Genomic DNA, 25,281 nt, shown 5'->3' on the forward strand with positions numbered 1-25,281 from the left:
CAGGTCCAGTGGGTAGCCCAGGACAGAGCTTACTCTCCTAACCAGCTTGTTCTGTCTCTTCCTGTCCAGTTTTCTACTGCCTCCCACCCAGCAGACTATGGTGTAGAGAATTGCAGAGGCCACCACAGAATCATAAAAAGTCCTTAATCATGTCCTGCTCACTCCAAAGGACCCAAATCTCTTCAGCAGGTGGAGGCGACTCTGGCCCTTCCTGTACAGTGCATTAGTGTTATCCAGCCAGTCCAGAAAGAAAAGAATGGATGAAGAAAGAAAGAAAGAAAGAAAGAAAGAAAGAAAGAAAGAAAGAAAGAAAGAAAGAAAGAAAAGAAGGAAGACAGAAGGAAGGAAGAAAAACACGATTCAACATTTGCAGACAATAAATGCATTTAGAGCTTAGATAAAATGTGAAATAAGTTAAAAAAAAAATTGAAACAGAATTTTATATAAAATATTTTGATCGATTTGACCTCTAGCACACATGAACCCGGTCTACAAATTGTCCGGCCTCCAATAAAAAAGCTAGATTTTATTATAGAACATAAAACTAGCCAATGGGTGAACTGTGCGCATGAATAACAGCCAATGGGAGTCAGCAGAAGGCGGGCTGTGAGATGAACCCGGAAGTTTCCAAGCAGACATTCGGAATGACCTGAAGAACGTCTTCGGTGTCGTCGAGTATTATGAAACCTTCCAACAATGCTGCGCCCCCTGGCTTCCTGTCTCAATCTCATTGGATGATTCAGAGATCGGCGGCATCTCATTGGACGGCTCTGAGCCGCCTGTAAAACGCTGCGGGGAGGAAAGACCGAGTAGTTAGTTTGTCATGTATCTGCCTGTTTAAAAAATGTTTCGCATATTTATTTCATTTCATTGGAACATTTATCTTGTATATTGGTGTAATTTAGGTTGTGTGCTTTAGGTCGTGTTTATAAAAATAGTGTACACATTATAATAATTGTGTAAAATATTAGTGACAGAATCTATATTAAAGTGGCTGCGTCAACGACGCGTTTGCTAGTTAGAGGTTCTGATTTTAATCTGGAGAACTTAATGGATACCACAGAAGTGGGTCCTAGGGGTGCAGGATGTTTACTGTGATCCCTCAAGTTAACACACCACACCGGCCTTGAGAGAACCTGGCCGCGGCGCGCGCGGAGTTTCTGATCTTTAGTTAGTTTATTGTAAATAAAAAAAAATCCAGCCGCGATGTTCCGGGGTAAAACGGTGTGGAATAAACTGGCCCCGGTGGCGCGAGCTGCCTCAGCGCTGTGTCGGCAAACCGGGAAAAGAGCGCGTGAGTGTGTGTGGATGTGTGTGGATGTGTGTGGGGATGTGTGTTAGCCAGCTAACTTACCTGTCAGTTGAAGTTGAGAGCCGCAGCAGGTTGTAACGTCCGCGCAGGACAGGTCCTGACCACAGCATTAGCACCTGCGGCTAACAGGCTTACAGGAGAACCTAATCTCTTAGAGACCAGGCTAACAAGCTAACTGACAGGTAGACTCGTGCTCACTTTATTAACGACGTTAAACAGAATAAAAAGTCAGGGAGCTGAAGGTTCTAAAGCCGACAGATGTGTTGCACGTGCACTGGGCATTTGAAGAGGTTCTGACGTCACTCAGCTTCTAAAGAAGATCTATGGACGTTAAGGTTTACAGCATCCCCGAGATCTTAAGGTTCTAGAGCAGCACTCGGGGGTCACTGAGGTGACACTGAGGTTCTAAAGACAGTTTCTGAACACATTTTAAACCTGTTTTAAAGCTGCTAAGGTTCTAGAGATGTTCTAAAAGAACAGGGGTTCTTGAGTCATTTTAAATATGTTAAGGTTCTAAAGACACTCGAAAAAAACCTGCAATGTTCCACATGTTGTTGTGCACATATAAGCTCACTATATTATGTTATGTAAAGGTCATTGTCATTGCTGGACCGTCCTTGTTGCCCGATGGCCATCACACACACACACACACACACACGATCTGACTCAATTTGAAATGAGTTGACTCTTTTTGGGAAGTTGAGTCAAATGATTTGAATCACTTTAAAAAGAGCCGAGTCTTATTAAACAGTTGAGTCAAATGATCTGACTCCCTTCAAAAAGAGTTGATTCTTATTGGTGAGTTGAGTCAAGCAATTTGGCTCACTTTAAAAAGAATCATCTCTTATGGGTTAGTTGAGTCAATTGATATGACTCACTTTAAAAAAAAAAAGAGTCATCTCTTATTGGTTATTTGAGTCGAATGATTTGACTCACTTTAAAAAGAGTTGCCTTATTGGGCAGTTGAGTCTAATGATCTGACTCACTTTAAAAAGAGTCGACTCTTATTGGTTAGTTGAGTCAATTGATATGACTCACTTAAAAAAAAAAAGAGTCATCTCTTATTGGTTATTTGAGTCGAATGATTTGACTCACTTTAAAAAGAGTTGCCTTATTGGTTAGTGGTGTAAAATGATCTGACTCACTTTAAAAATAGTTGACTCTTATTGGGCAGTTGATTCAAATGATTTTTTACTCACTTTAAAAAGAGTCGACTCTTATTGGTCGGTTGAGTCTAATGATTTGACTCACTTTAAAAAGAGTCGACTCTTATTGGTCGGTTGAGTCAAATGGTCTGACTCACTTTAAAAAGAGTCGACTCTCCTAGGTAGCTGCAGTGTGAATGAACATGTTCCAGCTTTAAAGTGTTGTGGTGTTTGTTTCTGCAGTGCTGAGAAACGACAAAAGCCCAGCGTTCGCACCGCAGACCCACATGTCCTCCGGCCCACTGGGAGGAGGCGGAGACAATGCCATATACTACGTGCTGGTGGGAGCGGCCTGTCTGGGAGGCGGAGTCTATGTGAGTATCAGAACTTATTGGTTTTATTCTTTAATCCAGGAATTTGTTGGTTGAATGTGAACAAGTGTGTGTTGTGATTCTGTGGAAGGCTTACCGCACCGTGACGGGAGACAGCGTGAGATACACGGAGCGAATCTCTGAACTCGAGGGAAGGTCGAAGAAAACAGCAGAACATCCCGCCGTTCCCGTAAAGACGGAACCAAAGGTCACAGGTAGGTCATGAAGGAAGCACACTCATCCAGAGTGGTGTGTGTGTGTGTGTTTAACTGTCTGTTAGTGAAGAGTTTCGGAGTGTGTCAGCTTCTGAATGGATTCGATCTCTGTAGTGTTATCAAAAAAAATTCAGATTTTATTTCAACATTTTTTTGGATTTTTTCACTAAATATATCAATGGCCAATCAGAACGAGGCTTCATACACATGTCGCGTATTTACACAGAGCTTTAATGTGTTGCTAGAGCCGGCAAGAAAGATAGAAATACAGATAAAACTAAAAACAAGCAAAAATGACACAGCTGTATTTTTTTTTCCTCTCTTGCAGCAGAAGCAGTGGCAGAACCAACAAAAGGTGGGAATTACTCCTTCATGCCTGAACACACACACACAACACACACACACACACACAACACACACACACATACACACCTGCTCTTATCAACTTTTATTTTTTTGGGATCAGAAAGTTAGAATTTACAAACTGGTTATACTTTTAATATTGTCTTTTTTGTAAAAACAAAATATCCTTTTTTTAAAAAAAAACTTTACGTAGAAGATATATTTTTACCTGATCACCAAATTAACAGATCTCACATACTAGGTTTCCAAGATCATTGATATCTAATACAGTTGTCAGATATACAATTCACTTCCTAAGCAGTATCTCATTTTAGTCCTTTCTTTTCTTTTTTCTTGTTTAATTTAAATGTAATGATAAATTGTTTAAGAAGTCCGCCGTTTCTCCGCCTCATTTAATTGTTGTGTGTGTAAATGCTCAGACTCTGCTGCTTGGCTTGACATTGCACTCTCTGCTTCTTGTGCATTAACAGGTCAGCATCAGCTCTGCATGATAACATACTGTAGCAGGTTTTTTTGCCAGGTCGGATATTGTTTAAAATGCAGCCTGAATAAAATTGGTGTGTGTGAGAGTGTGTGTCTGGGGATGTGTGTTAGCCAGCTAACTTTCCTGTGCCGCAGCAGGTTGTAACGTCCGCACAGGTCCTGAGTGCAACAGCAGGCTTCATTAGCACCTGCGGCTAACAGGCTTACAGGAGAACCTAATCTCTTAGAGACCAGGCTAACTGAGAGCTAGACTCGTGCTCACTTTATTAACGACCTTAAACAGAATAAAAGTCAGGGAGCTGAAGGTTCAAAAGCCGACAGATGTGTTGCACGTGCACTGGGCATTTAAAGAGGTTCTGACGTCACTCAGCTTCTAAAGAAGATCTATGGACGTTAAGGTTTACAGCATCCCAGAGACCCTAAGGTTCTAGAGCAGCACTCGGGGGTCACTCAGGTTCTAGAATGTTCTATGGACACTGAGGTTCTAAAGACATTCAGGTTCTAGAAGGTTCTAGACACCCAGTTTCTTTGTGTTATAAAGACAGTAAGGTTCTAATTGTTCTAATGTTATAAAAAAAAATTTATGTGTGCTGAGGGGCGAAAGATGTTCAAAATATGTGCCAAGGCATTCAGCTTTAAAAATAAAGGTTCTGTAGACTTTCTAAAGACACACATTCTAAAAATGATGAGACTCTAAACACATTCTAAACCCATTTTAAGGCCACTAAGGTTCTAGAGATGTTCTAAAGGCACAGGGGTTCTAGAGTCATTTTAAATATGTTAAGGTTCTAAAAACATTTAAAAAAAAAAAAAGGAACACATTTAGTAGAGCGATAAAGCAGGTAAAATGTTGATAAAAAAGACAAATAAAACAACCACCCCACAAAAGAAACACAATCTTTTATTCTGGAAGTCGATTGGCTTTAATCAAGCTCAAAACCTTGACTTTGCGGTGTATAAACTTTTGTTCCAGAACTACAAAAGGTAGTGAATGTGTCCTGAGGGTTACACACATTTTTTTTTGTATCATTGAGTATGTTGACTTGTTGACCCTCGTGAACCCTTCTCTTCAGCACTGGTAGAACCCTTCCTCCGTTCGCACCGCACCATGCGTTAAGGGAGCACTGCATGTCGAGTGTTGCATGTAGCGAGCACTTTTTCCGTCTTCACACTGACTGGAAATCTTTGCATCATGCCACTCACCATTTCTCTAACATATTTGTCTTCATGGCCTGTCTGATCATTTTGTCTGACGTCGTCCCCTCGGCCAACCGTCAGCTCGTTTATTGGTTACGTAAAATTGGTCAATATGAACCGGTTGGTCTGAGGTGAAGATCTCTGCCATTTTCCACTCATGCCACTCCTTCAAACCCTTTTCCTTGACATTGTTATCAGACCTGTCTCCCTGTCTGTCTCAAACTAACCTGAATGTTGTCTCACGTTTGTGTTTTTGGCTTCATGACCAGGCTGGGAATTGATTGGTTTAATTTGTGTGCTCTTTTTCCCCCACAAGTTGCTTGTTTTAAACACAGTAAGCCATTTGATTGGTTTCTGGCCCATTTATATCACTTCCTACACTGACACTGAAGTAAAGGTTTCCGGGTACTCTGGAAGGAATTTGCTTGCGAGTGTGTTTTTGTTCCTTTTGATGAGCACTAGTAGATCAGCAAACTTGAAAGCTACACAAGAACCTGCTCCTGCTGGAAGGAGTAAGAAGACGAGAAGATGCGTCGATTTCATGACTTTCATTTGCCCTTTGTGTTTGACCCCTTGGCTCACAGAGATATCTTGCAGGACAACAGGAGAAGGAAGTGCTCAATAGGGGTAGTGGTGGCTCAAGTTGTTAAAGCCCTGGGTTGTTGATCAGAGGTTTGGGTTTCAAGCCCCAACACCACCAAGCTTCAATGTTGAGCAACTGAGCAAGGATATTACCCCTTCCTGCTCCAGGGGTGCTGTATCTCTGTGCTCTGACCCCAACTTTCTTAGCTGGGATATGTGAAGAAAACAATTCTGCTGTGCTGTAATGTATGTGTGACGCTAATGACGGCTTCTTGTCTTCAGTTCTTAACAAGGCAACGGTCCAAGCCTTGAGGCGTCAGTAAGACCAGAAGGACTCTTCAAAAATCAGCTGGTCATTCTCGTGCATTTGAATCTATTTGTGGTATTAGAATCTACGGCTGAGGAGGTCTCTGAACCTGTACACAAGTCTTCAGTTGAAGAACCAAAGGCAACTGATGCTGACCTGGGATCCCTTCTGGCTGATCCAGTTGAAACGGAACCTGATTCTGAAACTGTTCCAGAAGTTCCGTCTCCAGAACCTTCTGTAACAGAAAACCTGACTCCAGATCCTTCTTTTCCAGAAGACACTACTCCAGAACCTTCTGTAATAGAAAACCAGACTCCAGAACCTTCTTTAACAGGAAACCCTACTCCAGAACCTTCTTTAACAGAAAACCTGATTCCAGATCTTTCTCTTCCAGAAGACCCGACTCCAGAACCTTCTTTAACAGAAGCAGTACCAGAAACTTCTACTCCTGAACCTGCCTTGGAAGACCCTGTAACAGAAGCTGTCCCAGAAGCCCTTGTTTCTGAATCATCCATAACAGAACAAACTGGGGAAGAAGTGACTCCTGAAGCTCATGTCACTGAAGAGAAATCTGCTGAAGAACCTCTGGCTCCTGTTGCTGAGAGCGGTAAGCCTGATACTTCTGCATGGAGACCCGAAGATGTATTTATGATAGAACAAATGAAGGACCAGGTCTGAACGTTAGATGGCTTTTTTTCACTTGTGGAATTGTGGTTAATTTTTTCTCCTCTTTTACGTCGGGTAAAAACCAACAGAGCCTGTGCCTGAAGTGGTGGCAGAAAGCGCACCTGAGACTCCACCAGTAACCCACAGTGGTAAGAGTCCAGTTTTAACTGGATGGAAACAATTTTGTAAAATAATGTTGCCACTTTTTTTGGTGTCCCAATCTCGAGGGGTCATTTTGATTACCTCATTTTGTTTACTCGTACCCCGCTGCCATGGTCACTGCTTTTGTTTGGGTTTTGTTTTGTTTTGTTTGTTTGTTTTATTTTTGTGTGTGACTGTTGTATCGTTAAATGCTAAGGCTAATTCGTAGCGGTCACACCTGGTTTGCTAGCTTGAGGAGTCTTTTTTTTTTTTTTTTTTTTTGTCACCAGGTCTTTTTGATGAAATGTGTGATAATTGTAACGCTAGCTGTTAACGCTAAAAACTCACACATGGGACTAACCTTTCTTACGAAAATCCTGTTCTCCTAAATTTCTTTCCCCCACGTTTAGCTTCGTCTTGAAGAGATGGCTGTTGTTGATAAACACTGTTTCTGGCTAGTGAACTTGCACGTCTTCATTTTAGAGCCTGAACCCGCTCCTGCTATTGCTGCCACTGTAGAAACCACACCTGCCCTCTCTGAAGTCCCTGCACACGCCCCTTACCTCCTGATTGGTGGAGGAACTGCATCGTTTGCAGCCGCGAGATCTATTCGAGCTCGTGACCCTGGTGCTCGGGTGAGTAATATCCTCTCTAACTGAACTGTGTATACAAAAAAAATGTTTTTGTTAAAAGTCTTGGCTTTAGTGGAATGGATATATGGTGTCCCACAAGGTTCTCTTTTGGGTCTGCTATTGTTTTCTGTGTAAATCCAGCTGTTGGACATGACAGGAGCTAGATACAGCATTCCAGTGTTGGATATTTTGAATGAGAACACCTGGGCTTTGAATGAGAACAAGCTCAGTGTCCAGAAGAAACAGTTGTGAGTGACCAATCACAGGAGTGATAACGTCTAATCCCCGCCCCCAGAGTCTTGACTTGTGAGCAAAGGGAAAGGAAGTGGTGCTCAGTGCTCGCAGAGTTGAATTGCTCTTTAATAGCTTTGTGTCACATGACTCTGGGGTGTTTTGATTAGCATCCTGTTTCACGTGCAGGTTTTGATCGTGACTGAAGAAGCCGACCTGCCGTACATGAGGCCTCCTCTGTCCAAAGAGCTGTGGTTCTCTGATGACCCCGCTGTCACGGAAACGCTGCGCTTCAAACAGTGGAATGGCAAAGAGAGGAGGTGTGTGTGTGTAACTGTAAGAGCCATGAAAACTTCAAGATATTATGTATCTTGAGAATTTATCCTATGTCTTATGAAGTGTCAGCACTTTGTATTAACCTCCATTGTGTGTGTGTGATTTTCAGCATTTATTTCCAGCCACCTTCTTTCTATGTCAACCCCAGTGAGCTGGAATCAGTGGAAAATGGAGGCGTGGCCGTGCTGGCAGGCAAGAAGGTGAGAGATCTCCCACTTCACACATACACACATCTAAAGAGTTCTCCTAAAGCGTGTATATATGTGTGTGAGTATGTACGTGTGTGTGTGTTAGAAGCTTATTTTGTGTGTGTGTCCTGTAGGTGGTGCACATGGACGTCAGGGAGAATAAAGTTAGGCTGAGTGACGGTGTGGAGATCTCCTATGACAAGTGTCTGATTGCCACAGGTAAAAAGAAACACACACACACACGAAAGGAGTGAAAAGCCATACGGCTGTTATTGAGCAGTTTTAGTGTGTCTGAGGCCCTAGAGGAAGATTCATAATGTGTGTGTGTGTGGCAGGTGGAATTCCCCGGAACCTGCAGGTAATTGAGCGAGCCAGCGAGGAGGTGAAGAACAGAACCACACTTTTTAGGAAGGTGTGTATCACAAACGCACAATATCCCGGGTTTATTCTAGTCACAGTGTTTCCCGCATCACATTAGCCCCGCCCTTCATTTTTCCCCCTCGCTGCTCTGCACAGATTGAGGACTTCAAAGCACTGGAGAAAGTTTCCCGAGAGCTGAAGTCCATCACCATCATCGGGGGCGGTTTCCTGGGCAGCGAGCTGGCCTGCGCCTTGGGCAGGAGATGTGAGTCTACACACACACACACACACACACGCCATCACAGAGCCGGAAGGCACACGGTGAAGAATCGGGTCAACACACTCGCACCACAGACGGGGCAATAATGTGAAGGCGGGATGAGTCAGAATTGTTTGCTCACATCTCTGGAAGTGTGTCAGCTTTTTAAAATATTTTTATTATTTTTTCATATATAACAAATACATTTTGCTTTAACTGAGCCACAGCTGTAGCATCTGAATAATAATAAATAAATAAATCCAATAAAAAAAATCATATAAATATTCAATATTACTGTATATAGAAAAACATAAATATCTAAAAACAAAAAAAAAATCTGAAAAATAGATACATTTTAGATAATAAAAATAGATGCAGAAATTAAAAACGTAAACAAATAGCGTATGTTTTATATATATATATATATATATATATATATATATATATATATATATATATATATATATATATATATATATATATATATATATATAGGTAAAAAATAACCAATAAAATATAAATCTCCAATTGTTAATAAATAATTTTAAAAAATGCATGCATTTAATACATAAATAATAAATAAACAATAAAGATATGAAACAGTGTAAATAAATATGAAATAATAAATAAATAATTATTTGCATAAACATAAATCACACAATAGACAGTTAAATATTAAAAAAACAGATATATATATAGAGACAGGAGGTGAAATGGTTTCAGTGCAAAAAAAGTCGAATGTAGAAATGTCGACTAACTGATTGTCCTGCTCGCTTTTACCTATATATATATATATATATATATATAGGTAAAAAATAACCAATTATATATATATATATATATATATATATATATATATATATATATATATAATATATATATATATATATCAAATAAATTTAGATATCTAAGAAATAATATAATAGTAAATATAAATTCTGAATAAAGTCTGCTAAATAAGAATAATAGGATGTGTATTATACCCTTCTGTGATGAATATGGCAGGCTGAAACATCGGAGAACATGACGTCTTACAGTACTGAATTTCCATAAGGCTTTAATAAAGCAGGATTTATTTTTCCTTCAAGTCGCATTTGCCTAATTCACGTCACGTCTCTGTGAGGATCGCTTCCAATCTGTCACTGATTCCCAAAATCCTTCAGCACTTCAGCACGAACAGAACCGAGCTCGAGGACCGAGATGAAGCTTATGATTGAACTGAGTGTGCTTTTTACACTCCTTCCTCCACACCCACTTACCTGAAACCAGGAAATATACACAGCTAATAACAGGACACATTTCACACCTCTCTCTCTCTCTCTCTCTTTCTCTTTCTCTATTTCTCTAGCTCATGATCTGGGCCTGGAGGTGATCCAGATGTACCCAGAGAAAGGGAACATGGCTAAAGTTCTACCTGAGTACCTGAGCAACTGGACCACAGAAAAAGTAAAAACAGGTGATCATGAAGGAAAGAGTAATAGACATAAGTTGTCTCTTTATATTCTAGAAGATATGCAGCATGATTTAGTGGTAAGGTGGCACATTTCTGACTCTCTTGACCTTTGACCTCTGACAGAGGGCGTCCAGGTGCTGGCGGACGCTGTGGTTAAGAACGTGTCCTATAACGACGGAAAAGTGGAGATAAAACTGAAGGACGGGCGACTGGTGAGTGAGCAGCAGTGTGTGTGGTTTTACACCTCAGATAGCTGAGATATTCTATACACTGATGAGTGTGTTTTCTCTGTGTGTGTGTGTGTGTGTGTGTGTGTGTGTGTGTGTGTGTAGGTGAAGACGGATCACATCGTGGCTGCAGTGGGTCTCGAGCCCAGTGTTGAGCTGGCGAAATCAGCCGGCCTGGAGATCGACTCGGACTTTGGAGGGTTTCGGGTGAACGCCGAGCTGCAGGCGCGCTCCAACATCTGGGTGGTGTGTGTGATTGACATCCTCTCACAGCTGTCTGCATCTGCGCCATAGTTTAGCATTTTCTTTTCCTTTACATTATAACCTACCAGCAATCAGATCTGCAACCCTGTATTATTATGGATGCTTTACAGTCCTTGTGTGTGTGTGTGTGTGTGTGTGTACAGGCAGGTGATGCTGCATGTTTCTATGACATAAAACTGGGTCGGAGGCGGGTAGAGCATCATGATCACGCAGTGGTGAGCGGCAGACTCGCTGGAGAAAACATGACTGGAGCCAGAAAGCCCTACTGGCACCAGTCCATGTTCTGGTACACACACACACACACACACCCCCACACACCCATCTATGCATATTTACTGATTTATTGTCCAGTCAATCAACAGCCCTGACTCTGGTGTGTGTGTGTGTTAGGAGTGACTTGGGTCCTGATGTAGGATACGAAGCCATCGGTATTGTAGACAGCAGTCTCCCAACTGTAGGAGTGTTTGCAAAAGCTACTGCCAAGGACACACCCAAAGCAGCTACTGAGCAATCAGGTACACACACACACGTATGCTACAGCATGCTCATTCGTCTACACACACACACACACACACACCAGTTAACCTGTAATAAAGAAATTCTCTCTCTTTTATATGACCTTTTTTCCATGTTCTAAGCTATAAGCATTTGTGTGTTTAGGTACAGGAATCAGGTCAGAGAGTGAGACGGAGGCAGTTGCCGGAACACTTACCCCAGCTGCAACAGCTCCTGTCCCACCCACAGCGCAGGAGAATTATGGGAAAGGAGTAATCTTCTACCTGAGGGATAAAGTGGTGGTCGGTATCGTGCTGTGGAACGTATTTAACAGGATGCCCATCGCCAGAAAGGTAAATCACTCACTCACTGACTCACTGATTCACTCACTCTCTGATTTACTGATTCACTCACTCACTGACTCGCTGATTCACTGATTCACTCACTCTTTGACTCACTGATTCACTCATTCACTGATCACTCACTCTTTGACTCACTGACTCACTGATTCACTCACTCACTGACTCACCTGCTCTCTCTCTCTCTCTCTCTCTGTTTTATCTAAACAAATCCTTTATCATCCTTAACTCATCTTTTTCCTCTCTGTTCTTATTCTGCTCATCCTCACCATCTGATGTGTTTGTTTGGTTTCTAGATCATTAAGGATGGAGAGGAACACGCTGATCTAAATGAAGTGGCCAAGCTGTTCAATATTCATGAAGACTAAACATGCACATCCTGTACTTGTGGAACCGGGGGAAAAAAAATACACACACCCACACCCACCCATACTGCTTGGACATGAACTCTCAGACCTGTGGCTCTGCCTCCAGCCCTGTTGGTGGCGCTGTGGCTCAGTTATGGACTCGGGTACTGTTCAGCCTGTGCTGAAGGAAAACCCTGTTGTTTATACGGGAACATTGTACACGTTTTCTAGTGAGGTCAGTAAATGTAGAATTGCGTAAAACTTGAGCCGTCCTCTCTCTCTCTCCCTCTCCCTCTCCCTCTCCCTCTCTCTCTCTCTCTCTCTCTCTCTCTCTCTCTCTCTCTCTCTCTCTCTCTCTCTCTCTCGGACTTTTTGGTGTGGAAACCCCAGTCAGGATCAGTGTTCCAGTACTGCTTTAACACGCCTTTACGCTCCTCTCAGATGTGTTTTTTTTTTCTTTTAAATCCAGGAACATTCATGAGAACATTCGAAAGTATGATGTGATGTACAGGTTCTAGCATTGTGTGTGTGTGTGTGTGTGTTTGTGTTCATGCTAGCTATGCAGCAGGCATGTTTCAATTCTAAACAGCTTCATCCACCATGTTCAGGATTTGCCTCATGGGTAAATTGTTGATCCGTCTGTGGGGTAAACCAACAACCCTGAGGTGAAAGAGTGGATTAAAGAAATGCCTCTTAAGGGGACGTGATGGAGTGTGTGTGAAACAGTACTGGGACTCGGGGTGAAGTGTCTCCTGAACGTTTGATTGGATAAAAACTTGAGCATGATTCAGATTGGTGGTTTTCTTTTTAATCCGTGGGAGCAAGCTGCACAAACTCCTCCCTCTCTCTCTCTCATATCTCCTGAACCATGTGACACGATTTGTTCTTCTGATACTTGATTAAAACTTTGTTTTTGAACTTGTTTGTTGTTTTTTAGTATGTGTGTTTTTAATGTGTGTGTGTGTTTAATGCGCGTGTGTGTGTGTGTTTAATGCGTGTGTGTTTTTAATGTGTGTGTGTGTTTAATGCGCGTGTGTGTGTGTGTTTAATGCGTGTGTGTGTTTAATGTGTGTGTGTTTAATGTGGTTGGTTCAGAGGTCATTTCCAGCTTTCCATCAGAAAGAAGCTGCAGGTGAGGTAGGAGAAGACGTTTTGAAGAACATCCTCGACACTTTTCAGGCCACAAGCTTCAGAATCTTGAAGGCTGAAATCTGATTGGCTCTCGGTTTTTCCAAGATGGTGGTGATGATCTGCAGAGGAAAATGTTCCAAGTCTCTCTTTCTCTCACTGCCTTCTGCACATCTGTCTGTCTGTCTGTCTGTCTTGTGTTCTGGTTATGTTTCTCTCTCTCTCTCTCTCTCTCTACATCTTTCTCTTTATCTCTCGTCGTCTTGTGTCTCTTGTGGGAAAGAATTCTCTTTCTCTTTTCCTCTTTCTCTATCTGTCAGCCACCATCTCTCTCTCTCTCTCTCTCTCTCTCTCTCTCTCTCTCTTTCTCTTAGCTTGTCTTACCCTCTCTGTCTCTCTCTCTGTCTGTCTGCCCCCCCCCAACTCTCTCTCTGTCTCTTTCTCTCTCTTAGCTTGTCTTACCCATTCTGTCTCACCCCCTCCCCAACTCTGTCTGGCTCTCTCTCTCTCTCTCTCTCTCTCTCTCTCTCTCTCTCTCTCTCTCTCTCTCTCTGGTTTTTATAAACCTCAGGTCAGTGAGAGTCCAGGCAACATGAAATATACATCTTCCTCCAGGGCCTCAGACACCCTAAACTCATTGTCTGCTCCACAACAGTCGCATGGCCTTTCACTCTTTGTGTGTGTGTGTGTTTTCTCACTTCTCTCCAAGGTCACTTCAAATTATGCATGCTCTCTGGACAGTCGGATGTGCTTTAGAGTTTCTGATGCTGCGTCCAGGTGCGTCCAGTGACTTCTGCCACCATCAACCGTTTAAAAAAAAAAAAATCTGCTAAAATTATACAGAATATTTCTCCCCCGTACCTCTGAGTTACACCCCCATGCCTCCGTGTTACACCCCCATACCTCCGAGTTACACCCCCATGCCTCCGTGTTACACCCCCATGCCTCCGTGTTACACCCCCATGCCTCCGTGTTACACCCCCATGCCTCCGTGTTACACCCCCATACCTCCGTGTTACACCCCCATACCTCCGAGTTACACCCCCATGCCTCCGTGTTACACCCCCATGCCTCCGTGTTACACCCCCATGCCTCCGTGTTACACCCCCATGCCTCCGAGTTACACCCCCATGCCTCCGAGTTACACCCCCATGCCTCCGTGTTACACCCCCATGCCTCCGTGTTACACCCCCATGCCTCCGTGTTACACCCCCATGCCTCCGAGTTACACCCCCATACCTCCGAGTTACACCCCCATACCTCCGTGTTACACCCCCATACCTCCGAGTTACACCCCCATACCTCCGAGTTACACCCCCATACCTCCGTGTTACACCCCCATACCTCTGAGTTACACCCCCATACCTCCGTGTTACACCCCCATACCTCTGAGTTACACCCCCATACCTCTGAGTTACACCCCCATACCTCCGTGTTACACCCCCATACCTCTGAGTTACACCTCTGTACCTCTGCAAAAGATCAATCTGCCTCCTGTCAGGGAGAATCGGGGATAAAAAAAAAATCCTCAGTGGAGTGGAAGGCTACAGGTTAGTGAGACGGAGTGAAGAAGGAGAGAGATTGAGACGAAATGACAATGACGGTAAGGGACCGAAGCCCTCGGGTGCGTACGTGTCACAGTTGTTTATTCTTATAAACGTCTTTAAACGCATCACACGCCCTGATGCCTACACACACACACACACACACACACACACACGTCTGTCTCTGCTCCGGTTCCTCCGGCTAGCGTGACCAGTGAGAGAGAAGAGAAGAGAAAAGAAAGAAAGAAAGGAGGGAGAGTGTGTTAAGACTCTTCTCCCCACACACACACAGAGTATGAAACTTGCTGGCACTTCTCAGAAATCTTGATGTGGATTGTGAGTCCAGCAGTGTGGGAGGAGAAGAGTGTGTGTGTGTGTGTGGAGGGGGAAGATCTTGGTCCTATGATTTTGGAGCACCACGTTTCATCAAGAGAGCAGAATGCTGGCAAAGCTGCAGAAGGTGGCGTGGATTTTGGTGGCTTTTCGGTTCTGTGGAGTCGTCAGGTAAGGATTTTAACATGGAGTGAAGTCAGTTTGAAATTCTGAGAGTCAGGTGTGTGTGTGTGTGTGGAAAAGTGTTATAGTTACACAGTGTATCCTTACTTTGTGTGTGTAGGTGTGTGTGTGTGTGAGAAGATAAGGCATGAGCTGATTATTATTAATTCAACACACACCTGATCTGATGAGTAAGATTTTCTTTCGCTCCTATTTGGAAACACAAGAAACCTCAGGTTCCTTATCACCGATAATCCGAGTAATTAAAAATGGAATTGTAAAAAGAGTGTGTGTGTGTGTGTGAGAGAAAGAGAGAGTTCACACCTCTGTAAATGATGATGCTGACGTTTCGAGACAGTGCCGTCTGGATTGATATCATTTGCTGCAAGTCGAAGAGAAACGTTCATGTTCTGCTTCAGTTGATGAGGCATATGGTCACTATGTCACTAGGAGGTTATGTGAAATTCTGACCAATAAAACGTGAGACGGTGGAATCATTTAGACAAGCCAAAAATTAGTTCATGCAAAAACTTTGGTGTTCCTTGGTAGCTCTCGTTCGTCCGGACAACCTGAGTGGCTGGGGCTTACTTTTTTTTCCCGTCAATCACAGTGAGCATCTGTGCACTCATGTATGAGGAAGAAGGCAGATAGCGCTTTCCTCTGAGCATCGTACCCCGCCCTCATGATCAACGTGGTTGGTGGAAGCACACGTTAGACTTCCTGATTGGCAGCTGATGTATGATAGGAGAAAGCTGGCTTGTGGGCGGGACTTTCCAGGTGAGGAAAATTGGTAGAAAACTTGATGAGCAGCCGTCTGATCAAACAGGAAGTGAAGTGAAGGAACGTGAGTGTGAAATGGGGCTTAATGTGGGATCAGCTTCAGTGGAGAGTAAAAGTGATAGAGAGAGAGATACAGGGAGAGGTAGATAGTGATCAAGACCAAAAGACTAACACAGCTGAAAGACAGAAGCAGTGTGAGAGAGAGAGAGAGAAACAGGGAGATAGAGAGAAGGAGAGAGAGAAACAGGGAGATAGAGAGAAGGAGAGAGAGAAACAGGGAGATAGAGTGATAGAGACCGAAAGACTAACACAGCTGAAAGACAGAAGCAGTGTGAGAGAGAGAGAGAGAAACAGAGAGATAGAGTGATAGAGACCGAAAGACTAACACAGCTGAAAGACGCAGTGTGAAAGAGATGGGGGTGGTAGAGGGAGGGAGAGAGGGAGGGAGGGAGAGCATCGTACTTATTCTAATGAGTGGAACTTTCCTGTCACATATAATATGAAGAGGAACATTAACATCTGGCAGTTTGGGTTCCAGACCTGAGGAGGTTTGCACGCCGTGTTTAAAAGCACTGGACAGGAAGAATGTTCTAGAAAGAGCTCAGAGACAGCCGAGGGAAACTGTTGCCTTCAACCCCCCTGCGTTAAGGGGGGCAGCTGTTGCCAGAAAGCATCATTAAAGTTTTAAGCAGGAACAGCAGCTAAGCAGCGGTGGCTATACTATACTAATACTACATGAACGAGTTCAGGTTCATCCACAAGCTGCAGTTCATCCATCACTGCTGTCTCATTCACACCGCACTGGCTTCCAATAAAATATCTCAACATATTGAGATACTGATATTGATATTGTTGGTCCCTTTTTTGCTGCCAGAAGAACCCTGACCCATTGAGGCATGGACTCCACAATATCCCTGAAGGTGTGCTGTGGGATCTGGTACCAAGATGTTAGCAGCAAATCCTTTAAATCCTCTAAGTTGCGAGGTGGGGTCTCCATGGATCAGACTTATTTGTCCAGCATATCCCACAGATGCTGGATTGCATTGAGATCTGGGGAATTTGGAGTTAAGTGAACACCTCAAACTGGTTGTTGTGGTCATCAAACCATTCCTGAACCATTTTTGCTTTGTGGCACGGCGCATTATCCTGCTGAAAGAGGCCACAGTGTACATGGTCTGCAACAATGCTTAGGTAGGTGGTATGTCAGCAGAACATCGCTCAAAGCATGACACTGCCTCCACCAGCTTGCCTTCTTCCCATAGTGCATCCTGGTGCCACGTGTTCCCCAGGTAAGAGATGCACATGCAGCTGGCCATCCATGAGATGTAAAAGAAAATGTGATTCATCAGACCAGGACACCTTCTTCCATTGCTCCATGGTTCAACTCCATGGAAGCCTCACCTTGAAACTTAGAGGACTTAAAGAATACTTACAGGAGTTAAAGGAGACTGCAGTTTTGGAGATGCTCTGATCCAGTGGTCTATCCGCCATCACAATTTGGCCCTTCGTCAAACTCGCTCAAATCCTTACACTTGTCCATTTTTCCTGCTTCTAACATCAACTTTGAGGACAAAATGTTGACTTACTGCCTAATATATCCCACCCACTAACAGGTGCCCTGATGAGGAGATCATCAGTCTTATTCACATCACCTGTCAGTAATTGCTGTATAGAATACTAAATCATTATTAGTAAATTATTCTGGGTACTAATAAACAGCCTGGACCTTTTCAATGAAGCAGGTGTAGCATCTGCTTTCTAAGTCTCTCTGTTTCTGACATTTCCAGGCTCACTTTCGGCAAGGAGATGAAATCTCCGAACGGTCGGCCCAAGCCCATGTCGCCCTCCGACTTCCTGGACAAGTTGATGGGAAAGACATCAGGCTATGACGCTCGAATCAGACCCAATTTTAAAGGTACAATCAGTTCAACTTTTAAAGGTGCAATGTGTCATGATTACACACAGGATTGCCATCATTTTAGAGTGAAACTTGGACTGTTAGCATGCAGAGGGTCTTGTTCTTTATTCCTCATGTAGGACATTTTTCCGGCCCTGAAATTAGCTCCGCCCCTTAACAGGACAAGAGCTATTAATTGAATGTTTCTGGTCACTATTAAAGGCTCCAGGCTGAGACGTAATTTCTAAAGAAACATTTCACTGGTTTTCTCAAAAGCTATTAATTTAATCTGAAATCTGAAACCTGCATTTATTGCTCTGTAGGAAATATTTCTTCATTGTCCCTTCTTTCCTCTTTCCCGATGCTGTTATTCTGGGGAAATAGCGTCAGCATGCAGAAAGAAACCTGCTGATTTCAGCCGGAAATAAAATCACTACAGTCTTCACTCGCTTTCCAACTGCAAGAAATACAAAGACAATCGCTGATAAAGAGGCTGTGTAAGAGCGACAGGGAAGAAGAAAAATAAAGAACAAGAAAGAAAAGGAAGGAAAATAAATCATGTGTCCAGCAAAAAATATTTTCTTCTCATCGTCCGGCTTCACCTCAGAAATGCAAAAGGTCAAAAAGTCAAAGCCTCGGATTATTCAGAGCAGCAACTTTTCCACCAGAAGACGTCTCGGCACCTGACGCTAATTCTCCACAGAATAGAAATAATGGCTAATGTTTTAAAAATAACAGCTGAGAAAAATAGAAAAAGGTGCCGAGGTTGCGTGTTGAGAGAACAGAGCTAGCCTTCAGCTAAAAGCCGCCATCTTATGAGAATAACGATGTAAATGCTAAGCTGCATGTAGTCAGTTCTTGGATATTATCTAGCTAGCATGTTATAGAATGCTGTTCTCTAGCACTTTTCTAATTCCCATGTAGTCCGTTTGTAGATACACTGTTTTGCCAAAGGTTTTGGGACGTCCACCTTTCCATGCACATGAATGTAATATGGAGTTGTCCCGCCCTTTACAGCTATAACAGCTTCAACTCTTCTGGGAAGGCTTTCCACAAGCATTAGGAGTGTGTTTATGGGAATGTTTGACCATTCCTCTAGAAGCACATTTGTGAGGTCAGGCACTGATGTTGGACGAGAAGGTCTGGCTCACAGTCTCCGCTCTAATTCATCCCAAAGGTGTTCTATGGGGTTGAGGTCAGGACTCTGTGCAGGACAGTCAAGTTCCTCCACACCAAACTCCCTCATCCATGTCTTTATGGACCTTGCTTTGGTCACTGGTGTGCAGTCATGTTGGAACAGGAAGTGGTCATCCCTAAACTGTTCCCACAAAGAGCATGAAATTGTCCAAAATGTCTTGGTATGAAGCTGAAGCATTAAGAGTTCCTTTCACTGGAACTAAGGGGCCGAGTCCAACCCCTGAAAAACAACACCTGAACTCAATGATTTGGAGGGGTGTCCCAATACTTTTGGCAATGTAGTGTATCAGCTAGCAGGTATAGATCAGGCCCTCATATAGTCAGTTCTTATAGATCAGCTAGTTAGCATGTAGCCAGTTTCTCTCTAAGAGCTAATTAGCATCTTTTTATATATCAGCTAGTTAGTGTGTGGTTAGTTCTCATGTATTAGCTAGCTAGCATGTAGTCAGTTTTTAAATATCTGCTAACTAGCATGATGTCAGTTGTCATAGATGAGCTAGTTAGCATGCAAGCTTGCTTGGTATATAGTTAGCTCTTTCACAAGAGCGATAGAAACTCAGTTGAATCAGGTTGGAGATATCAACGTTTACCTCAGGCGTGTTGAGACGTTACTACTTAAAGTCTCCATATGGAAAAATGTATGCTAACGACTATTAGCCTGTCTCCTCAGGTGTTTTTTTTGTGTGTGTAAAGGCTGAATTGTTTATTTCACAAACTGATGGCTTCAGAAAGTGCAGAAACACACGCAATCCTGTGTGGAATTTTCTGGAATCAAGCCTCTGGACTCTAGTGAGCTCCATTTTCTGGTCACTGTGTTAACCTACAGACCCAAATGAGTCAGTCCGGCGCTGTTTCTCTCCTGTTTTCTTCAGCGCTCCGTCTCATCCTTCATCCGTCCACGTGCTAGATGATGTTTGACACGTTTCCTGCAGGCTGATGCTCTCGTCCCTGTCCTCCAACGCCTCCTCAGCCTTCTCCTTCCTCTCTTTTTTTCTCTCTGTATTAATTTATCTCCCTTTCACCCCTTTCTCTTATATTAGCTCAGTCCTCCTGTGTGTGTGTGTGTTTGTGTGTCAGAGCTCATCTATCATTCATCTTTGCACCGGGATGAAGCCGGACGTCTGTGTGTCCAGATGGAACGTCCCAGCTGATGGCTGGAAACGTAACTAATGTCTCAGAAGCGAAATCAATAAATGATCATCTCTCTGAATGTGAATATCTTGTCAAATATTTACAGGAAAAAAAGGCTGGAGCTTCAGGAGGTAATTGGAGCAGGTTGGACAGCCAGCATGGGTTCTGTCCACGGTGCTGCTCATTAAAATATTTTTTTCTTTTACGCTGTCACAATCTGGCAACCCAGTGAATAATGCACAATGTCGGAGTTATCTATAGCCGCATGACACGAGACGAGCGTCTGGTCAACTCCGGGATTTTAATTCCTATTAATTCTGTGTCTAGAGCACTCTGTGTGTGTGTGTGTTGTCTCTGTGTGTGTGTGTGTGTGTGTCTTTTTCAGGGCCTCCTGTAAACGTCACATGCAACATCTTCATCAACAGCTTTGGCTCTGTCACAGAAACAACTATGGTACACACACACACACACACACACTGGAGTTGAGAGATAAGTAAAGGAAGCTAATGACTACCAGTTTAGCATTTTCTCTAATCTCTTTTTCTGTAACTCTGTCTCTTCATCTGCGGTTCTCCGGTTCTCTGGTTCTCCGTCCCCACTCAGGACTACCGCTTGAACGTCTTCCTCCGGCAGCAGTGGAATGACCCTCGTCTGGCGTATAAGGAGTACCCTGACGACTCGCTCGATCTGGACCCTTCCATGCTGGACTCCATCTGGAAACCTGACCTGTTCTTTGCCAACGAGAAGGGCGCCAGCTTCCACGAGGTCACCACCGACAACAAGCTGCTGAGGATCTTTCAGAACGGGAACGTCCTCTACAGCATCCGGTGAGATCACGCTGGGGTGTTAGCTGACCTCTCGAAAAGTGTGTGTGTGTGTGTGGGTGTGTGTGTGTGTGTGTGCGAGTTTGTGTTTTCTCACGCTCATCTTTCACTACCTCTCAGGCTGACCCTGATCCTGTCCTGCCCGATGGACCTGAAGAACTTCCCCATGGACATCCAGACCTGCACCATGCAGCTGGAGAGCTGTGAGTGCATTCTGCCTTTTGATTGGTCGGGAGGTTTGGATTAGTTTGTATAGAACAGCGGCTCTGACAGTAGCACGGATTTTCTGTTAGCGCTTGCCGAGTTTTCTATAGCAACAGCAGCTTCAGAGATGTGTACAGAGTTGTGTTCCACTGACCGTGTGTATGTCTGAATCTCTCCATTTTTACGGCCATGGTTGAGACTGGCTTTCATTTATTCCGCTGTTGCTAACAGGCTAAACTTGTACCCGCGAGCTCTGGGAGGTTTATATTTTATTTATTTTTACCTGGCAGGTTTTCCCTCACCACACACACTCCATGCACATCGCCATATTCTCCAGGTAGCTTCTGTAAATCTTTCAGGTTGAAGTCTGAGGGGACGAGAAGAGACGGACTGAACATTTTTAACTCCCATACAAGTCCTGATGAAATGTAGAAGAATCTTGTTCATCAATCTCTCTCTTGCGCGCGCCCTTTCTTTCACTCTTTCTTTCTCTTTCTCTTTTTTGCTCTCTCTTTTTCACTCTCTCTCTCTCTTTCTCTATCTCTCTTACTCGCTTGTTCACTCACTCTCACTGTCTTGCTCTTTCTCTCTCTCTCTCTCTTTCTGTCTCTTACTCTCTCTCTTTCTCTCTCTCTCTTTCTTTTTTGCTCTTTCTCTCTGTCTCTCTCTCTCACATGCCCTTTTTTCTCTTTCTCTCTCTCTCTATTACTCGCTCACTCACTCTTGCTGTCTTGCTCTTTCTCTCTCTTTCATTCTCTCTTTCTCTGTCACTAACTCTCTCTCTGTCTCTCTCTTGCCCCCTCCCTCTTTCTCTGCTCAGTCGGCTACACCATGAATGATCTGATTTTCCAGTGGTTGGATAAAGGTCCTGTGCAGGTGGCTGATGATTTAACGATGCCTCAATTTGTTCTGAAAGAAGAGAAGGACCTGGGATACTGCACCAAGCACTACAACACCGGTACAACACACACACACACACACACACACACACACGCGCGCACAGGTTAGGTCAAATGTCTTCTTGCATTTAAATGAATTCAGCGTGCTGAAATGCCAGACTTCAGATCGGCGCTCTGACCTTTTTGTATGCAGATTTGTGGAAATTTTGTTGTGTCGTTGTGCTGGTGTGTGTGTGTGTGTGTGTGTGTGTGTCTGCAGGTAAGTTCACTTGCATCGAGGTGAAGTTCCACCTGCAGAGGCAGATGGGATATTATCTGATCCAGATGTACATTCCCAGCCTGCTGACCGTCATCCTGTCCTGGGTTTCCTTCTGGATCAACATGGACGCCGCTCCCGCCCGAGTCGGCCTGGGCATCACCACCGTCCTCACCATGACCACGCAGAGCTCCGGCTCCAGGGCCTCGCTGCCCAAGGTTTACATCACCGTAACTCCACCCATCTGACCCTCACACCATAGTACTGTACCTCCAGAACTCCACCTCCAGAGTCTCACTCCAAGGGTTTACATCACTGTAACTCCACCCAGCTGACCGTCCATCTGTCCATCACTCCATATTACTACATCCACCTCCATCTAATCTACCCAGCTGACCATCCATCTATCCTTCACTCCTATCCACCCATCCATCTGTCCATCACTCCATAGTACTACATCCACTTTCATCTTATCCACCCAGCTAAATACTCATCCACCTATCTGTCCAATCCATAGTACTGATCTCAGGCCTCACTGACCAAGCTGTCATTCATCCATTCATCAATCTACTGTTTTATAGCATCACAGATCTCCATTCACTCATCCATCCATCCATCCATCCATCCATAATACTGTAAGGTATGGCTGCAGCGTCTTTCTAACTATATTTCTGTCCATCCATCCATCCATCCCATTACACCATGGCTGTTACTCCTGCTTTTTATTTGTCAATCTGTTTTGTAAAATGAATTGTGTGTGTGTGTGTGTGTGTGTGTGTGTGGGTGTGTGTGTGTGAGTTGCAGGTGTCCTATGTGAAGGCGATAGATATCTGGATGGCCGTGTGTTTGCTTTTCGTCTTCGCCGCCTTGTTGGAATACGCCGCTGTGAACTTCGTCTCCCGGCAACACAAAGAGTTCTTCAGACTCAGGAGGCGACTGCAGGAAGAACAGCGACAAAGAGCCGTGAGTGACGACCCCAAGCCCCGCCTCTACACACACACACATACATACACACTGCAGCCATGTCTGTAAAGGACGTGTCCCAAATCGCGACCTGTTCACTGTCCAGGTGCAGCGTACATTTACTTAGCGTGTCTGATCTGTATCATCCCCCGATGAGGTGCAGCGTGATGAAATTCACTGCAATCACAAAGAGAATAACCAGCATGCACTGCAGCTGAAGGTGATATGAGCCTGAAGAGAAGAAGTGAACTGAGCAAGTCATTTGGGACACACCCACAGTGATGGTGTTTATGTGGCCTACATAGTGAGTAGGGGTTAGTTCTGGACAAAATGTATATCTGTATATCAGGGGGCCGTGTGTGTGTGTGTGTGTGTGTGTGTGTGTGTGTGTGCGTGCTTTACTGGGATTCACAGTGACCTAGTTTCAGAGGCTCAGCATTGTGTGTGTGTGTGAGAACACAACAGTGAGGCAACGATTTGCTCTGTAAATAAATAATGTGTTATGCCCATTTCTGAGTAAAATCTGTGTGTATGTGTGTGTGTGTGTGTATGTGTATGTGTGTGTGTATATGTGTGTGTGTGTATGTGTGTGTGTGTGTGTGTTTTAGGCTGCAGGACAGTTTGTTGGAGCCGAGGCGAAAAGCAAGAGCAATGACATTACAGGCAGCACAACATCCTACAGGAACACAAAACACTGCAGTGCTTGTGCACGGGTACACACACACACACACACACACATACACACACACACACACACACACACATAAACACACATACACACACACACTTTAAGTGATACAGATGTTTCTGAAATCCAGCTACAGCTCAGTTCTCTGTTCCTCTCAGGAGTTAGCTCAACACAATCAGGATTTCTTCTTGTCCAGTTTCGGTCTGGATGTCCAGCTGTCTGGAGACGGTCCACTCTCTGAGACGGCAGCCATGTTCGCCGCTCTGCCCCCGGGTCACTCGCTGTTCCAGATCCGCCGGCGGTTTATTGACCATGCCAAGCGCATTGACACCATCTCCCGCGCCATCTTCCCCCTCAGCTTCCTCATCTTCAACGTCTTCTACTGGCTGACCTACAAAGTCCTGCGTAACGAGGAGCTGCACTCCGTCCTGTGAGAGGAGAGAACCCAAGGACAGCACACAACAACACACAACACAACTCACAACACAACAAACCACAACACAACACACAACACACCAAAAACACAACACACCACACAACACTACACACAACACAACAAACCACAACACAACACACCACACCACAAACATAACACACCACACAACACTACACACAACACAACAAACCACAACACAACACACAACACACCACAAACATAACCCACCACACCACACCACAAACATAACACACACCACACAACAACACTACACACCACACCACAAACATAACACACACCACACAACAACACTACACACCACACCACAAACATAACACACACCACACAACAACACTACACACCACACCACAAACATAACACACACAACACAACAAACCACAACACACCACACCACAAACATAACAACACACCACACAACACTACACACAACACAACAAACCACAACACAACACACCACACCACAAACATAACCCACCACACCACACCACAAACATAACACACACCACACCACAAACATAACACACCACACCACACTACAAACATAACACAACACACCACACCACAAACATAACACACCACACCACACTACAAACATAACACACACCACACAACAACACTACACACCACACCACACCACACCACAAACATAACACACACCACACAACAACACTACACACCACACCACAAACATAACACACACCACACAACACTACACACAACACAACAAACCACACCACACCACACCACAAACATAACACACACCACACAACAACACTACACACCACACCACAAACATAACACACACCACACAACAACACTACACACCACACCACAAACATAACACACACCACACAACAACACTACACACCACACCACACCACAAAC

General features: G+C 44.0%; 2 protein-coding genes across 6 annotated transcripts; both read left to right on the forward strand.

Annotated features, from left to right (window-relative positions):
- Positions 1-1,092: 1,092 nt before the first annotated feature.
- On the forward strand, positions 1,093-12,851 carry aifm1 (apoptosis inducing factor mitochondrion associated 1). 4 transcript variants are annotated; one of them, XM_058383276.1, is made up of 20 exons: positions 1,093-1,294; positions 2,701-2,831; positions 2,920-3,043; positions 3,372-3,398; positions 6,058-6,222; positions 6,457-6,582; positions 6,731-6,790; positions 7,266-7,417; positions 7,835-7,965; positions 8,091-8,181; positions 8,304-8,388; positions 8,505-8,581; positions 8,686-8,794; positions 10,137-10,244; positions 10,365-10,453; positions 10,574-10,714; positions 10,876-11,018; positions 11,123-11,247; positions 11,393-11,580; positions 11,883-12,851. In XM_058383276.1, the coding sequence occupies exons 1-20, from the start codon at positions 1,207-1,209 to the stop codon at positions 11,952-11,954; spliced, it is 2,232 nt and encodes a 743-aa protein (XP_058239259.1). In that variant the 5' UTR covers positions 1,093-1,206; the 3' UTR covers positions 11,955-12,851. The 4 variants fall into 4 exon arrangements, with proteins under 4 accessions (XP_058239259.1, XP_058239256.1, XP_058239257.1 ...); XM_058383273.1 differs by lacking the exon at positions 6,058-6,222 and having other exon boundaries at positions 1,094-1,294; positions 6,370-6,582; XM_058383274.1 differs by lacking the exon at positions 6,058-6,222 and having other exon boundaries at positions 1,094-1,294; positions 6,373-6,582.
- A 1,669-nt stretch (positions 12,852-14,520) lies between these two features.
- On the forward strand, positions 14,521-24,768 carry glra4b (glycine receptor, alpha 4b). 2 transcript variants are annotated; one of them, XM_058383283.1, is made up of 10 exons: positions 14,526-15,109; positions 17,668-17,795; positions 20,491-20,558; positions 20,709-20,932; positions 21,050-21,132; positions 21,954-22,091; positions 22,292-22,506; positions 23,093-23,251; positions 23,860-23,964; positions 24,098-24,768. In XM_058383283.1, the coding sequence occupies exons 1-10, from the start codon at positions 15,045-15,047 to the stop codon at positions 24,371-24,373; spliced, it is 1,461 nt and encodes a 486-aa protein (XP_058239266.1). In that variant the 5' UTR covers positions 14,526-15,044; the 3' UTR covers positions 24,374-24,768. The 2 variants fall into 2 exon arrangements, with proteins under 2 accessions (XP_058239267.1, XP_058239266.1); XM_058383284.1 differs by lacking the exons at positions 23,860-23,964; positions 24,098-24,768 and adding an exon at positions 23,358-23,851 and having other exon boundaries at positions 14,521-15,109.
- The last annotated feature ends 513 nt before the right edge of the window (positions 24,769-25,281 follow it).

This window comes from Hemibagrus wyckioides, linkage group LG28 (genome assembly GCF_019097595.1).
Source record: "Hemibagrus wyckioides isolate EC202008001 linkage group LG28, SWU_Hwy_1.0, whole genome shotgun sequence".
Lineage (NCBI taxonomy): Eukaryota > Metazoa > Chordata > Actinopteri > Siluriformes > Bagridae > Hemibagrus > Hemibagrus wyckioides.

What these genes read in the sequence shown, in the direction of transcription:
- aifm1 (XM_058383276.1), top strand. Translation starts at nt 1,207, where the DNA reads ATGTTCCGGGGTAAAACGGTGTGGAATAAACTGGCCCCGGTGGCGCGA. An exon ending in GACGGAACCAAAGGTCACAG is followed by an intron (nt 3,044 to 3,371) that starts GTAGGTCATGAA and finishes CCTCTCTTGCAG; the next exon opens with CAGAAGCAGTGGCAGAACCA. An exon ending in TGGAATGGCAAAGAGAGGAG is followed by an intron (nt 7,966 to 8,090) that starts GTGTGTGTGTGT and finishes TGTGATTTTCAG; the next exon opens with CATTTATTTCCAGCCACCTT.
- glra4b (XM_058383283.1), top strand. Translation starts at nt 15,045, where the DNA reads ATGCTGGCAAAGCTGCAGAAGGTGGCGTGGATTTTGGTGGCTTTTCGG. An exon ending in CGGTTCTGTGGAGTCGTCAG is followed by an intron (nt 15,110 to 17,667) that starts GTAAGGATTTTA and finishes TGACATTTCCAG; the next exon opens with GCTCACTTTCGGCAAGGAGA. An exon ending in ACTGCAGTGCTTGTGCACGG is followed by an intron (nt 23,965 to 24,097) that starts GTACACACACAC and finishes TGTTCCTCTCAG; the next exon opens with GAGTTAGCTCAACACAATCA.